This window comes from Sylvia atricapilla, chromosome 4 (assembly GCF_009819655.1).
Source record: "Sylvia atricapilla isolate bSylAtr1 chromosome 4, bSylAtr1.pri, whole genome shotgun sequence".
In the NCBI taxonomy this organism is placed as follows: Eukaryota; Metazoa; Chordata; class Aves; order Passeriformes; family Sylviidae; genus Sylvia; species Sylvia atricapilla.
Window position 1 is genome coordinate 38,576,412 of NC_089143.1, and position 17,993 is coordinate 38,594,404.

The window sequence follows — 17,993 nt, forward strand, 5'->3', positions numbered from 1 at the left end:
GCACACACCTAAAAACATGAATTGTAACATTATTTCCCTCTTACAGATTAAATATTTTTGAACCTCAATTAAACTGTTACCATACTACTAAAAAGCTATTTTGTATGATTCAAATTCCAAAACCTGTACTTCAAATGTAAACATCTTTATCTTTAGATAAATACAAAAAAAGTAAAACAAAACAAAGAAATTGAATAACTACCGTATAGTAGTTCTAGACAACTATTTGTAATGACATCTGAAGTTATTGTACTGGAAAAGTTGCTATTCTTATTTTATCCTTATTTACTCTGTGCACTTAGCTGCAGTGGCAGAGACACATTTGTGTCCATTTAAAAGCAACGTACATCACACTTCACTCTTCTGTACAAGCACCACCAAAACCACTATTGTACTATTTCAAATTCATCTGCACCGGGAAATAGCCTTAAATATACTAGCATGCAAAAAAATGCAGTACTTTAAAAATAGTATTTGGGTGACAGGGACCTATTCCCACCCTGTTAAATTACTGCTTCCTTTCCAAGTAAAAATAATGCCACAAGACTGCAGGTATCCAACTAAGCAGTACTTTTGAAACGGTATTCAAGTAGTTCCAGCTGGTGTAACTATGTACAAATGTAAAGTACATGCATCTATTTGTATGTGTTACTACATCAGACCTTAACTCCAACATCCAACCAAAAAAGTACAGTTATTTATGTCAAGTACCCGTCTATGCCTCTCTCTGTCTTTGCACTTCTCTCGAACCCAGTCGATGGTATGGAAGTCATCGTATGTTCCTACTCCAGGAATTGGCTCATCCAGAAGGTCCAGTAAATGTGTTGAACTGTTGATGTTTCCTCCATTTGTCATTGTATAATGAGTTCCTACAGCAGAGCAACACAGGAATCAATTAATTCTGCAATAAATGAAATATGCAAACTATGTTCATAGCACAAAAATTTCTGAGCAACTAATTAAGACACTTTCCACAATATGCATGTTGTATTGTCATTTAGGTCTCTCAATGTTGCAGGCCACTCCTTTTTACTGTCATTCAGCTGTAAGTTAAATTTGTGTGTTAGTGACTTTGTGTTTCCATTGGTTAAACAGTAATGTCCTAGTCAAATTATTGTTCTGTTCTCTGTACAGACTCCAGAAAAAGTTCAATAGAAGCAAGTGGAGAAAAAGGGCAGCTTTGACACACATCTAAATTGAAGTTTATTTCAGTTTATGAACTACCAGAGGAAAATCTGTTTGTACATAAACAAGGCAAAGATGATTAGCTACAAAGTTCACAGTACCTTCATATGTTACCAGTTATTTCTAAATATACATTCTATTGATTATCAATCTCTCCTACACATCTAAACCAAACCTAAAATGCATTATTAAAAGATTGCAAGTGCAGCTAAAAAGCAACAAAAAGCCAAACAAATACTCTTTTTTTTTTTTTTTTCAGGTAAATCATAGAACAGTCCTTGGTCATGAAAAATTGGAAATACTATATAAAGAAAATATTTTCTGCTAATTTGTCATCACTAGCTAGTTTCTTCACAAGTGGCTTGCACAGCAACAGCCCCACAAGTATTTACTGCATTGATAAGAATAAGAAGAGCAAGAGGGGTACTGAGAAATTTTCCATTTTCAAAAGTGATATAAGGAAGTTTTACTTTTTTTAAGCTTTCAAATGTCATAAATTCTGTAATATATTAGCTTTTTTTCCTTAGTTCTCACTTGTTTGACTAAGAACAAAATAATATGCCCAACAGTACACAGCACACCACAGTAATCTCTATTCGTAAAGATGTAGGCTCAAGTTGACCAAGATTTCTACCAGTTCAGACAGACACCAGAACTCATTTCACTAGATTGACACTGGGATGTTTAGACAGGTGGGTTTTTTTTTTTTTTTAAGCTGGGTTTGGTGGTTTGTTGTTGTTGTTGTTTTAATTCCAGGCTTCATTAATTGAGCTTCTGGGTATTGTCAGCAGAAATTTTCAACCAACCAAAAAATCAAAACTAACAAAAAAAAAGCTTGTCAAAGGACCTACCTGTAAATTTCCAAATGTTACAAATGCTGAGTTCACCAGCCCAAGCCCTCACAACAGCTCACAATTCGATTTATATAGAAGTAAAATGCACTTTTTCCCTTTACAAATGTGAATTCTAAGATCTAGAAGCAGTATGACACCTGGTATTACACTCTGACCGAAGTGGTGCCTGAGTCATCTATTGCTTAAAAGGTCACGTTGATGCCTACTATATAAAACATTGTTTATTTGGACATTTTCTTAGTGGTGAAAGACAAAACACGAAAATAATACAAAATTCATGTTAAGACAAAATGCAATCTATAATTTTCAAGATCCACAAACAACTATTATTACAAATTCTATAAAGATTAAAAGAAAAGCACAGAATACAATGCAAATGTGGCAGACAACTCCCCAGTAATACCAATACCATTCTCTTAGGTGACCCTGGCTGCCATCTTTAGCTTAATACTTTTTTCCCCAGTCTATGCCATACTAAATTCCCCCTCATCTATTTCCCATAGCTAAGTCCTGTAAATCTCTTCCCAAAGCTGCAGCTAGTCTCTCTTAAGGCAGACGTAAAGAAGCATTACCTATGCTTCCATTAATAAAAGGCTAACAACAACAATTTAAATCAGATTTGCTAATAGAGGTGATTGTGAAAACTTTGCTTTAGGATATGGGATTCAATTCTCTTGCCATTTCCATTTCTCCCAACTAGAAGCCTAAGATACATGTCTGGCTAGCTGAAAGGCCAAGGTGATCTTGTGGAAGAGATAATAACAAAATTTACAGTTTATTAATTAATTTAGCTCTCAAAATTAAGACAGTAACATAATATATTATTAAAATATTATACTTACAAGAAATTACCTTCCTTTGGCAAAGCAAGAGACATATATTAACCTCACCCACAGCTTAATCATTAACCTCCTACAAAGTTACAATGTGATCTCACAGTTTCCTGAACCTGAATGAGTGGGGTTGGGCAAAAGCTTGTCTTTGCTCTGGAGGAGCTTGTTTTATGATTTGCTACATATGAAGCAATATCAAACTACAAGGAGCAATGCAATCCTACGCCACAGAAGGCAAAGGAAGTTGAGTTATAAGTGTATCACAAACAGTAACAGATTATTTTATGCATATCACAAGGTGCTAAACCGGAATTCTCTCCAGGGACTCATCAGAGATGCCAACATCAGAGATGGCATTTTATTATTACTATACTGCACCTGACCCATAACAGAACTTGGAGTCGACTACAAAGGATGGTCATGGTCTAGATACAGTAAAAATCCCACTGAAACTATGTCGGGTTCCTACTTTGCCAACAGTTGCTGGCACACCAAAGACTGGAATATAAGTCATTATTGTATGATGAGGGAGAGACACAGAAGAAGTTATGAAACTGAAGAGGGGGTTTTGTTGAATCCAGAGCTTCCATGAGTGCCTGATGTAATAGCTGAATAGCCTGAATAGCTGTAATCTTGTACCAAGTGAGAAAGCAGGCAGCAGTGTGGTAGAAAGGCATCCTTAGAAGACCATGAAGAGGACAACTCTACAAAATCTGATGCTCTGTATCTAAGATACAAAAGTCTGAGATGACATTCTCCTGCTAGTATTATCATCTATGTAGCATACAACTATTCTAAAGGACATTTTAAAGAAATATACTTTTTACTAAGACTCAACACTTTTCCAAGCTTTCGCTGTCCTTTTGTACCCTTCCTTCTCTAGCACTTCATACAGCAAGATGCTCCTTCCAGCTATGAAGATAATGATCTTCATCAGCATTAACACACAAATTCTCACTATTTACTCCCAGTTCCAAAGTGTCATTAAATGTACTTTTTCAATGCAATGTTAAAACCCTTGCGAGAATGCAAGTATTTCATCACAACATTCCAACCATCAGGCAAGAAATCATCATTACATAGATAAACTGTAGCTCTTCGCAAACCTTCAGAAGTATTTCCCCTTCCTTCCTCTCCCTCTTCCCCAGTCCTCAAGTTTCAAGATGCTTTCTAAGGCTACATGCTTTTCACCAAAATAGGAGCAGTTTTGGTCTTAAAAACCACAACAAGCACTTAGCATACAGGATATACAGGCATAACCTCCAGCTACGATAAGAAAACCCTTCTGATGTTCATATGAGGCCACCTAAGCCATTCGGGAGCTGTAAAGAAAGTAAAGCCTTTTTGTTACATATAAGTTTGCCTAAGTTTTTTTATGAGACTGGAAGTTAATGGTGAAAGTTGCATGCAGAATTTTTTTTATTACTGCTATTCCAAACTAACCCATGTTCCCAGAGAGAAGGAAATAGTAGTAAAATGATCCTCTCAGAGGCTAAGTACAACTCATAAGAATCCTTACAAAGCAAATAAAGTCTTTCCACATCTTGCAAAAACAAGGCAAAATCACAAAATAGTTTAGGTTGGAAGGAACCTTAAAGATGATCTAGTTCTTGGGCAAGGACACCTTTCACTACATGGGTTGCTCAAAGTCCCATCCAACCTGGCCCTGAACACTTTCAAGCATGGGGCATCTACAGCGCATCTGGGCAACATGATGCAGTGCCTCACCACCATCACAGTAAAAAATAATTTCTTTCAATATCTAATCTAAACCTCCTCTCCATTTGAAGCCATTCCCCCTTGTCCTGTCACTACACACTCTTGTAAATAGTCTTTCTCCATCTTTCTTGTAGGCTCCTTTCACGTACTAGAAGGCAAAAAATAAGACCACTTCAAAACCTTCTCTTTTCCAGGCTGAACAAACCTTCTCAGCCTTTCCTCACAGCTCTAGTGCAGCTCTGTGATCATCTTGGTATCTCTCTGCTGGACTTGCTCTCACAGGTCAGTGTCCTTCCTATCCCGGGGACCCAGAGCTGGATGCAGCACTGCAGGTGGGTCTCACCAGAGTGGGGCAGATAGGAGAACCTCCTCTGTCTCCTGTTTTGGATGCAAGTGCACATTTGGCTTTCCTGGCTGAAAGTGCACACGGCTGGGTCATGTCCAGCTTCTCATCCACCAACACCCCCTCGAGGTCTTGTTAAACCTCATGAGATTCCCCACGGGCTCACTTCTGGAGCTTGTTCAGGTCCTTCTGGATGGTATCCCATCCTTCAGGAATGTCAACAGCACTACTCAGCTTGATGTCATCTACAAATTTGCCAAGTATGCACTCGATCCCTTCATCTGTGTCATTAATGAAGATACTAAAGAACACCAGTCTCAGTATGGACCCCTGAGGGACACCACTTGTCACATACCTCCATCAAGACTCTGAGCCATTGACCTCTATAGTCTGGATGTGACCACCCAAGCAATTTCTTACCCATCCTATGGCCTGTTCATGAAATCCACCTCTGTCCAGTTTAGAAAGAAGGATGTTGTGGAGGACCATGTCAAAGGCTTTACAGAAGACTAGATAGGCGGTATCTGTAACACTTCCCTTTTTCAGTGATGGAATCACTCTGTCATAGAAGACCACTGGGCTGGTCAGGTATGAACCTTGATGAAGCTGTGCTGGCTGTCCTGAATCTCAACATGTAACTCCTGTAACCTGCTGCAATCACAGACTTCAAGCTTATAGACAGTAAGCTTCTAGATAATAAAAACAATATACTTCTGCAGAAAAAGGAAACTTCTGGGGGATTCAGTCACCATAAATCCCAAATGAACTACCTTCTAGAAAGGCAGCTGACTTCTGTTATCCTTCCATGCATGTAATTCCAAGCCTTGAGCACAATCCTTTCTCAGCAATCAGCTCTGGTATTGTGAAGAACTGTTTCAACTGAAGTTGTTAAAAAAAAAAAAAATTGCACAACGTTAAAAGAAAGAAGTGTAACAAGCATTAAGGCTAGCAGTAAAACACTATACTTTGGGACACCTGATGAGAATTAAGTACAAGAAAAACAAAACTGCTACACAAATGAAACGAGATTATGAAAAGTGGATTCCAACACCATAAAAAAGCTTTTGTATCTGAAGAAGTGAAGGATTTCTTCTTCTTCTTCTTCTTCTTCTTCTTTAATTTTACTGAGAATGTAAAACCTATAATCCAAAATTGCTTGAGCTGATACTTTATCTGACAAAAAATGAACAGTCCTTACCATACTGCTCTCCTGCATTTCTCTTTGAACATGAAGTTATACTCAGTGGCTGCTGGGTGCCAACACTGCTCCAACTTCCTGCTTTGCCTAGCTAGTTTCTCCTGATAGAACCACTAGGAAAAAAAAATTACAGAACTAATATTTTGCTATACTCACAGAAGCTGTTTTAGATAACAGGATTCCTCCCTGCCTTTTGTCCCTCATCAAGGCTAGGAATATATCTTTCATATTTTATAGGTGTGCCTCATACAAGCAGTATTCAATCTTGATTTATGCTGGAACTATGATAAACATGAGAGAAGGCTGATTTATGTAGATTACACACAGCAATCTTGAGGACATGCACAGTATTTTTAATGGCTGCCTCACCTCCTGCAGCAGTAATCCCATACTGCTTTGTCTTTTTGCAACTCAGGAGACTTCTTTCAAGTTTGAAAGTAACCCTGGAACACATGTAGCTGCTGAAAGATGTGTTTTTTAAAGAAAAATACCTGGTAAATTTATAGCTAATTTATTTCACACAAGAAAGGGGTTTTATAACATACATGCCACTCTCAATTAATGAGTAACTGTTAAAAATCCTCCTCAACTCTTTCCTCATAGGCTGTGCTCATTCTTTTCTCATAAAAATAATGAGAAGAGAAACATCAAGATTTAATACAAATGCTACATCCTGGGTAGTCAAATGATGCACGACAGACTTTTATGTGGTAATCCCCCACATGATTATCTGAACAATTACTCAGTATCACCTGGGTAAATCCTCACAGCTACATCCTCAAATGGGAATAAGGCACAGAACTGGGACATGAACAGGCTTCTTAAGAGGGTGGCTATCAGAGTTAACAAGGCACCATAATCTTATGATAAAGCTTAAGACTCCTTCAATATACTGTACAGCACATGATATCCATCCTCTGAATACACATCACAAAATATCCCATTGTCTCAAACTGAGCCTATATTACTTTATTCCATTTTAAGAAATGAGACATACCTCTTGGGACATAATTACACAGTAAGACTGAGCTGATCTAATTGACTGCTGGCACACAAGGAGTAGAACTTGCTCCCCCTATTTCTCCCTGCTGTTCTTGGCCACACACTCCCACTCTCACCCTTGGATCGGCTTTGTCACCCTTGATCTGACTGCACAGTAAACCAAGCCAACATGCTAATCCAAATAAGCAGACAAAACTAACAACAACAACAACAACAAAATCTGCCGCTATATGGAACTAGAATTAAGTCTCTGCGCTGTTGGAGAAGAAACAGAGCCAGTGCAAGGGCAAAAACTGAGAGAATACATGGGGAGCAACAAGTTCACTCCCTTCCATGGCAACAAACTGTCAGACCAGTTATCCTGAAATACATAAACACACCCTTGGGGGTTTGTTAGATTTTAATTATAACTTTCTGCCGGAAACAACTCAAAACTATAAATATTAATGGCAGACACTATACAGTAACATCTATTTCACAGAGCTCAAAACTCTCAAAGGTTTATAAACATTCTAGAGTTGTGGAATCAACAACAGATAAACAATGCAAATGCTGTATTCAAAGGCAGAGCAATAACAGGACCTAATTTCTCAAAGGTATTTCTCTACAAGCTATGTAATTGCTAACTCTTACAGCAAGAATAGTTGCTGCTGCTCACCCATCCCTTTTTCTAAACAATACACAACTACACAGCATATGCCTCAGCTGCTGTTCTTATGGCTGACAGCAGCGCAACGTGTCTGCTTTGGGCTACTCTCAGCAGTGTGAAAGGAGGAGGGAAAAACATAAATGCACCTCTGGTAGTGAAAATTAAGCTAGTCAGATTACAATAAAGGCTGGAATAAGCTCCTCCTAACATGACCATCCAAATCTGCTGAGTGTTAAAATCAGCAGGAGCTGTAGCTTTCCAGAGGCCAGATTCTAATCCAAGGCTTTGCTTCACCCGTGTGTCCTTGGGTATTAGGTGGCAAGGGGAGGGGAGGCAGGGAAGCACCCTGCAGGCAACCCACACCATAAGGCTCACTTATGCTTGTAACAAAGGTTTGTACACACGAGGTGTGTGTTAGTGCCTCCGCTTCTTTTTGTCTCCATATTCAGACCTCAAAATATGAGGCTTTCAATTAAAAAGAGAAGAAACAATCATCAGTTTATTAAAATTTGTCTGTAACCACTCAAAAAGAGTAATTAAGCACTATTTCCTTTTCCTGGCTAGAAGCAATTTTTAAATTTTAGAATCAGAAGTGCAGCAAACAATGCCACTGTTATTCGCTACTGTTCATGATTAACCATGTTGAAGTCTTTGTAATCAAGTAATACATTCCACTTTGTCTGCAACTATGAATTTTCAGCTCTTTTAACTGCATCAAAGGCTTTCAAACAGAAACTTGGCTCTGCAACACAGTCAAAATGCAAATAAAATTGACACAACTATATATACACAAACTGAAAAAAATCAGCTGGAAAAAAATCTGATAAATGGGAAACAGGAAGACTCAGAACAAGTTTTGAAGAACAAGGATAAGTTGTACTATTTACCAAAGTACTGCATGATAATACCCTCCATTTCATCTGCCCCCAAACAGATCTGGGTTTTAAAATAACCTTTCAAAACGTAGGAGTTAAATCAAAGTTCAACAGTAGCACCTCGGAGTTAAACCAAGACTTTTGAAGATTTGTGTCCACCACAAATGGACATGGGGGAAAAAAATCAAAAACAAAACAAAACCATAAGCTTTGGCTTTTCACTTTATGTGAAACAAACATTTCTGTTTCTTAATGCAACACCAAAAAAAGGATTTATTGTTACAGATTTCTTTTCTTGTAGTTGTAAAGGCAGATAGACTATATTTAGTTATGAATAGGGACTTCAGGTAGGTAAGTGAAAAGTTGAGATCCTCCCACTACTAAATTTACAACTTATATGTAAGATGAATAATGAAGGAGATAAGAAAAATAGAAGGTATAAAAATAAATAAACTTAGATAAAGCAAACATTGCAAAAGGGAAGTTACCTATGATCTAACAATGACCAAGGCCATAAAAGTCAGAACACCAGAAATTTAGATAATTAGATTTTTAAGTGCTACAGCTGCATGTACATAAAAGCAACTTAGTTATATGTTGGTTTAGAGGGCAAAGACAGGATGCAGCAAAAGTAATAGTTCTGCTAATATGATTATCCCAATCAGAGCCCATTCAGGCCCAAGGAGGGCATCATCTCGGTCTGTTCATTAGCTTTCTAATATCTCAAATGAAAATACATCAAAAATTATTTCCAAAATTGAGAAACATCCTTCATAGAGAACCTTACCAGTTCTACAGCACACACAGACAGGGAACCTGTAACTACCTAAAAGAACTGTAGTTACATCTGATGGTACTTTATGTTACAAAGTCAAATATGCTAAACTCATTATTGAAAACCTTATCCTTCTTTTATATAAGGAACTTTAAAACAAAGCCCAGCAGAAACACAGTGCCATATTCACATTGAGCTTCTCCAAGTTATGTTTTTTCTCAAAGTACTTAGAGAATGATAACAATCATGATCACATTTTCTGTGGAGAACATGTAAATAATCTAGAAAAATAATTTTTAAACTCTCCCTCTGCAATCAATAGAATTTCAGGGTCAAGCTCTAGCTCTGAGCATGTGTACACAACTTTCATGCCCATTTATTTCAAAGGTCACACTAATATTGACTTTTGATTTATTACTAATTCTTAAACATAAGAGGTCCTTAAACAGAAATGCAGCCTAAAAGTACAAGTTTTAATAGATCACTTAAGAGGATCTGAACTGGCTCAGTATGCATCTGACCCAAAGTCTTCCTAGGATTTTATTAAAGACTCTCTTCCCCCAGCTTGCAGTAACAGATGAGGCCCCAGGTGGCTGAGAAGTTTCCTCTGTGTTACTATTAGTATTGTCTAAGTAAGAGAAATTGCACCTTCATGGCTGGTGACTGGTGCACAATAAATGAAATTGTGACTTACTTTGTCTCCCAAAAAATTTAGGCTTACTAAAACTAAGTCATCAATAAATCCAGCCTGTTATTCATAACTTTCACATCTCGTGGCTACTGACTCAATCAGAGACTATTAGCAAAACAAAATTTCATTAATTTCACTCGAGGACTTCCAGTTTCTTAAATCTAAAACTTGTTTATGTAAACGTAGAAAATAACTAGGCGTCAACAAAGCTTACACCTACTAAAGATCAAGTCTTGCTTGATCTAGTACCCTGGCCACTATACATGAACTCCTATTGCTCTGATTTCAAATTTTAAAGTCGGGTAAAATGAATGCTTCTTTAGGAATAATAAAGAGAGGGGGAGGGGTAAGGGAATCAGAGTGTGAGCATGTATGTGAATGGCTGGAAGACAACCAAGATACTGATCATTCTCAACTTTCAAAAGGGTCAAGGTAGTAAAAAGGATACAGAAATAAATCCAAGAGCAACATAAGTAATTTATGTACACAAAATATGTAGCAGTATATGGTTTGTTATATGAAAAATTCTTACAAAAATGTACATGCCAGTTACTTGGGATTTATGCAATCCTAAATCAGAACTTTTAAACCCTTTCTGAGAAGTAGTATTTTAAACTGTAATTCAGTAGAGAAGAGAGCAGAAGGGAACTGTGTTTCTGAATTTTTATTTGTGTATCAAGGAGGATAAGTAGGTCTGGAGCAATGCATTTATAATCACATAAGAAAAAGCTGTAGGACAGCACAAGTCAAAAGAACTCCTGGTAAGAAGTATTCAATAATATCTGTTTAGATTCTTTTTTAAAGAGATAGTAGTGAGTAATCAACAAAAAAGATAAATACAACTAATAAATACAAATTTTTAAATCTTTCCACTTCATGGTTCATAGTGTACTTGCACAGGAAAAAAAAAATCTTAACACAAGCTAACAGACCAGGCCTTTAATAATAATGTGTTATAATACTTTGTATTTCACCTCACTGAACATTAGAGAAGGCCGTTAATTAAACCTCAAAGACCCCTGCTAATTTAAACAGTCATTTCATAATTGCTGAGGTACAGCTACTTTGGGTGAGCCACTGCAGTCAATTAATGCAACAAATGCTTTGATGTTACAGAGCAATTTTGCATGACGTGAACATCACTCTGCAGGACATAGGAGTTGTCAGTATGTGAATAAGGGAAAAAATTCACCAGCCTTTGACAATTAAGTCTGCTTTCTTGGAATATCTTTACCCACCTTCTCTGAGCCTGTTATCACAATGCTGTGAAATCTACATGACAGGAAAACAAAAATCTTGGTAGTACACAAGGAAACGTCAAGAATTTACTTTCAATTTCTGGTTTTGTCTGCTAGCATTTTGAGCTTTATTTTAATAGCTGAATCACAATAACAGATTACTGTGACATTGTAAACCAGCAGGAAATACTCACAAATTTTGGTTACATCTATTGAAATAAGTCTGGAGTCATCTTCTTATGAGACATATTGTCGTGGTTTGATAAGCACTTGAAAAATTTGAATTGCATGAGATTACAGTGACACTATTCAGGTTCTGTTGTTGGTTGGGGTTTTTTTAATCAAAACTCACTAGAGCAAACTCAAGAAGCACCAGTAACATTGTTTTGAAATACAGTACTAGAATATGGGAAGCATAAGCCCTAATAGAATTGAGTGAAACCACAAAAATTACAATTCACAACTGAGAATTGTCTTGCTGGCCCCCAGCAGTGTCACCACAATGGAACTACCTAGCTGAATCCTCCACATTTTTCATTACAGTATTTTCAAACAGTGTGTTTAACAGCAATACTCCAGACTGCCAGACATCACTTTGCACTACAACTATCTACTTTTTAGACTGTAAAAATTCACATTTCAATGTCTAACTATAACTGAAGAGTCTGAAAGTGTCATGTTAGGACTGTTTTACAGTTCTCATATTTAAATCTACCTACAAACCTAAACTCACAGAATGGCTGAAGTTGGAAGGCATCTTTGGAGGTTGTCTTGTCCAAACCCCCCACTCATGCAGGGCCACCAGGACATGTCCACATGGCTTTTGAGTATCTCTGAAGAAGGAAATTTCACAGTCTCTCTGGGTGACCTGTTACAGCGCCCAGTCAACCTCGCAGTAAAAAACTGTTTCCTGATGTTCAGAGGGCACCTCCTGTATTCATTCTGTGCCCATTGCCTCTGTCACTGGGCACCACTGAAAAGTGCCTGTCCCAACCTTCTTTGCACCTTCCCTTCAAGTATTTATAGTCAGCCTTGGTCAGATCCCAAACTCACATTTTGCAAATCTTTTAAGACACACTCGCCTTGATTTCTCAAAAGTGGTTCTAAAATCTGACTTAGAGAACTATATAACACTTGCTAGACAGTGTAGAATTTGCTAGTCTAAAAGAAACTGTATTGGAACTTGTTGATGTTCTCAAGATATGCTAGAAAACATTCTAAGAATCATGAAAAGACAACAAATAACCTTCTATGTAAACTACTAAAAGATAAAATGTTAGATGAAAATAAATGATGAGCTAATTTATTTAAGAGATAAGAGTCTGCATGGACATGCAAACCAATAAATAACACAGAGAGAAAAAATCATTTTATGTTAATCATATCTCTATTCTCAGCCTACCTCCTCTCTAATGCTTACGCCAGCAGCTATAAATGTTGATAAGTTTCTAATTTTAGACTTCCCAATTGAAACAAAAGTAGGAATTAATTACATTTGTTGTTTTAAATACCACATTGTGACTATTCAATCCAAACAAGAAAACATACTTATATCCTCAGAATTTGAAGGCATAACTTCTATTACTACTACAACTTCTCAGGACAAAACCAAATCTTTACAGAACGTATTCTGCTTTAAATCTGCAGCAAGAAACAAAAAGTAAGCTCAAAAGAGATTTCTGTTTTACCCCCCGGACGCTGATAACACTTTTCTTTTCAATTCTGCTTCCTTATAAGCAACAGTGTAAAGAACGTACCCTAAAGTACCAGTTCCTTATGACTTCATCAATATTTGCTGAGCTGACACATTACCACTGCAGAGCTTTCCCTTGGCATATCAAAGACGGCAACAACCGCTCAAGTCTTAAAACCAGGTAGGGAAACTTCAAATAGGAACAAGCGCTGTTCCTATTCACGCTAGTGGAAAGCAGGTAAATATCCTCTTCAGTAACTAGCTAATTTGGTCGTAGTCGAAGACAAACACAGTTTTTGGAGGGTTTTCTTTCTGCACGAGATGGCTTTATTGATTAAAAAAACACACACGAAAAAACCCGAGAGAGAGCGAAAGGCAAGGCTGCCACATATCGAAGATGGAGTCACAGGACGATGAGATGTGAAGCAGGACTGATCTGCCCGCAGAGAAAACAACCCCTGACAGCACAGGAACCAGCCAGAACTGAATTCTCCTCCCACAAAAGGCATCGGGCAGGCGAAACAAAGCAGGTCGAAAATTAGCAAGCCTTTCCCACCCTGTCTCAAACGCGGACAGCGGTCCCGCACGTACAGCTATGCAAACAAGTAACCCAAACGCCAATTCGGCATACCTCGTTTATGCAACTCCCGGAGCGGAATGCCGTCTCCTCCCCCTCCATCGTAGGGCAGATACGGATCGGAAGAGACATCCATGGACGTGACGAACACGAAGCCCGCCTGCCGGCTCAGGAGGGCCGCGGCATTGCTCACGCAAGGGCGGCCGCGGGGGCCTCTGCCATGTTCGGCCGGGCCCGGCCTGCGCCGCCGCCGTGGCTCTGCAGCGCCGGGCTCTGCGGAGCGGGCTCGGCCCCGCCGCTGATGTCAGCGCGGGGCGGCCCCGCCACCTGCGCCTCCCGCCCGCCTCACGGCCCCGGCCGCACGGCACCGCGGGGACACGGCACCGCGGGGACACGGCACCGCGGGGGCACGGCACCGCGGGGGCACGGCACCGCGGGGGCACGGCACCGCGGGGGCACGGCACCGGCGGCACGGCCCCGGCCGCACGGCACCGCGGGGACACGGCACCGGCGGCACGGCCCCGGCCGCACGGCACCGCGGGGGCACGGCCCCGGCCGCACGGCCCCGGCCGCACGGCACCGCGGGGACACGGCCCCGGCCGCACGGCACCGCGGGGACACGGCACCGCGGGGGCACGGCACCGCGGGGACACGGCACCGCGGGGGCACGGCACCGCGGGGGCACGGCACCGCGGGGACACGGCACCGCGGGGGCACGGCCCCGGCCGCACGGCCCCGGCCGCACGGCCCCGGCCGCACGGCACAGCGGACAGCGCCCGCTGCAGCTCAAGGCGCCGAGCCCCGCCGGCCGCGGGAGGGCCGCGCCCGCAGGGGCGAACCCGCCAAAGCGAACCCTGTCAACAGGTGAGCGGTGGGGCCCGCCTCAGAGAAACAGGCCAACCTGCCACAGAAGAGCTGCCCAGAGTCCCTGCACCTTTCTGCAGCCACGCCTGCTGACGCTTCTAAACACCTATAATCGCATTTTATCTGGAAGATTCATGCATTGCTGGGGGCTGGGGAGAAGCCTCCTTCCTAGGCATTTTATTTACTTTTTTCTAACATCAAAACGATTACCTCCAAGGAACAACAACATAAACCTGCCAAAAGCCAACCCCTCTGCTCCACAGGATCAGCTCATCCCACTCTCATCAACCCCCTATCCCCCACTGACATAGAACTTTCAGTCCTATAGCAGTGACTGATAGACTTTTTTACACATATATTTTTTGTGATTATTCTGGCATTACAACTGTGTAACATCCATACTCAGACTACAAAACTTGGGGTGGGGGTGGAAGAAAACGTAAAAAACACAAGTCCACATTTAGCTCGCATTACTCTACACATTGATAAAGTGGTCTGAGTCCCTTAAAAGTCACAGGCTCAAAATAGGCAACAACCCACATGAATGCTAACCAAGGCGTTCATGTGATGCATCATCAAGCAGTGGCTGTTACAGCACTGGCAAAGCCCAGGCACTTCCAACAGCCTGTATCTAAAGACAGGAAATCTTACACTGACTACATGCTTCCATTTGAAGACGGTATTATTACATGTTGAATCCATATACAATTTTATGTTTAATGTATGATCTTGTCCTGGTCCTATCTTGGAATTGCTGGGTAAGAAAACTTGATAAGAAAGCTATTTTACATGAGATTTCCATAGTTGGTCAAGTGGTAATGAAATACATATGGAAATAATGAAATGAAATAACTACGGTAATGAAATACATACAGGTGTGCATATTCTTTCTTTTCTTTCCCTTCAGCAGGTAGCAAAGTTAAATATTTTGCATGTCTACTGCACCAAGGCCCAGCTTCCATTTCATTCACATAACAAACAAGGAATTAGTTTTATTGTGTATGCTTTTGCAGCTTTGTAAGTGTGACAAGACAGTTATTTTAGTTTTCAAATGCATTTGTTTCTTAAATAATTTTCCATACATGTTCTTAGGGAAATAATTTCTTTTATAAGCCAGTGTTACAGGCTGTATACTGCAAATGATCATTGTGAGGACAGAGCAGGACACAAAGAAGTGTTACATTTACTTCACAGGCTTATAAATACACTAAATATTAAAAATACAGTTTTGATACAAACATTGAGAAAATGCTGGTACCTCTATAGGTGGAAAATCAAGTGAGAAAAGAGGGGGCAAATGAGCATACAGCAAAATATGTTTCAAAACCTTAAAGACCATCTTATCTCCAAGACAAAGGGAATCTTTGAGCCACAGATACTCAATTCTAAAAAACCAGACAGCTCCATTTGCTATCACCTATACAAACAAATGCATTTTTAAGAGGGTCATCCCACAACCTCTTTAACAAAAAAAAACCTAGAATCTTTAAGATCTTGCACATGCAAAACTTTCAGAGCCATTATATATTATCGCCATTTATTTCTGCCTGTGAAAAGACAAACCTAAGCACCTCTTATCTTCAAATTATCATATCCCTTACTTCCAGAGAAGTACAACAGAAATCCCTGAGCATTCTTAACTCCTTACCTCAGCAGAACCTGGAAGTAGTCTGTAATCTTATTGTAAGGCTCTAAATAAAAAGTCATTCATAGCTGGAAGAAATACAACAGTAACCCGAAGCAGGAATTATTACAGAATGAACCGTTAGTGCATTTATTATATGTTGACTATAGATGACAACACTATAAATTCAACTTCATACTTGAGAGAATGTGAAATAAATGTTATAAAGGACTTGCATTAACAAAGTCCAGAAGATCAGCTCTACTTTAGGTGTTTGATGTGGTTACTGAAAACCTGGAATGTCTTACCACTGATAATAAAAATCAGTCAAAACAAAGAAATGGCTCACTTGTTGGCCTAAACCTGCTCAGTGGACTAAGGCAAATGCAAAATTTCTGCCCATGACTGAAATTCAGTTTGAGCTGGAAAAGGTAAAGGATATAAGTTGTTGGAGAGCGTAACTGATAAACTGTGGATATGAGGGAAAGTCATACCAAGAAGCCTGCAGTGTAAAATAGATGACTTCATATTTGCTACATGAAATTTCAAGAGTCCACCTAATAAAAAAAAACTAGCTCTTCCAAGGTCACTGCTTATAGACTGGCTTCCAAATACCATCCTTTGTCTACTCTTAAATAGCAGAGCAGTCGTTTTCCCTTCTCAGTTATCCGCAGCTTGTGTTCTCATTGTTCATACCCATCACCACTCTGTGTATTCCCTTTCCTACAGTACTTTGAAAGGCAGTTTTAGTTTTTTGTTGTTTTGGTTTTCTTACAAAAGAAGGAGACTATGCATACTAACATGACAGAGAGTCTCTTTTTTTTGCAAATATCTAAACACCAAATTACTCTTTTTCTACCTGATCTGAAAAAGTGCATGGCTTGAATGGACAACTTTAGATTTCAAAAAGTATGTCAGTTATTTCTGTTGTGAAGTTATGCAAATTCCAAAATTATAATCAGTGAAATGGTGGCTCTGTATTTTGGATATTATGGAGCACAGAATATTATGAACACTTGTTGTAAGGCTAAATCAAGTTTAACAATAGCTTTATTTTAAATGGCTGAGAGCGCCTTCAAATTGCCGATTTAGTACATAGAACAGCTCACATGTAAACAGCAGGTTTGTATAGCAGCTTGTTTTCCAAATTTCATTGCAGTAATTAGAGACTGAGGTCTCAATCCCAGAAATCCTCCATGCCCAAATAACTTCACACATCTGAGTGCTCCCATTGTTCACTGCAGGCACAGGCTGTGGTTAACCGTAGCTTAGATGCACCTGTCTTTGCAGAAGTCCATTGTTCTGAAAATACTGGAATATACACAGGTGGCACACCTTTATGGCATACTAAGAATGACAAAAGACACTTTTATCCTCTCTCCGCACTTTATCTTTTACAGTTTAGGGAAGGAAAAGAATCACATTCAAGGCAAAGTATCTGACAATATAAGAGCAAGTCAGAGGTTATACAAATCAGATACACCCAGGGAAATATGTTTTGAAGAAATAAAACAAAGCCAATGAAAAGAAAGGGAGATATGACAGCCTGCTAACCCAAAGCTGGAGGGAGGACCTTAACTCTGCAGCACTTCCCACCATTTCATATTAAAAGGCAAGTTAGGTTTAGAGAAGACAGCCAAACACCTTGCTACATATAAAATAAACATGCTCTCACTTCTCCCAATTACTTGGTTTATTTTGGTGACAGACTATATAACTTTATTGCATCAGATAATGAAAACTAAAACTGTGTCTTTTATGAAATTACAAATGTAAGTTTCAGGATGCTGAATGATTTAATCAGCATGACAACAGATGCCAAAAAACGTTACTGATAATTACAAACGTTAGTGTGACTGATGCAAAAGATTTT

General features: G+C 39.5%; 1 protein-coding gene across 4 annotated transcripts in view; it reads right to left on the minus strand.

The window, feature by feature from the left end:
* Positions 1-17,993, minus strand: part of CLCN3 (chloride voltage-gated channel 3) — a 62,084-nt gene that overhangs the window by 22,855 nt on the left and 21,236 nt on the right. For 2 of the 4 annotated variants that reach the window (XM_066317610.1, XM_066317612.1), the window contains exon 3: positions 712-869. In XM_066317610.1, the coding sequence (XP_066173707.1) occupies positions 712-869 (158 nt within the window). Of the gene's footprint in view, positions 1-711; positions 870-13,686; positions 13,947-17,993 lie in introns of those variants that run through there. The other 2 variants (XM_066317611.1, XM_066317613.1) reach the window with 2 other exon arrangements.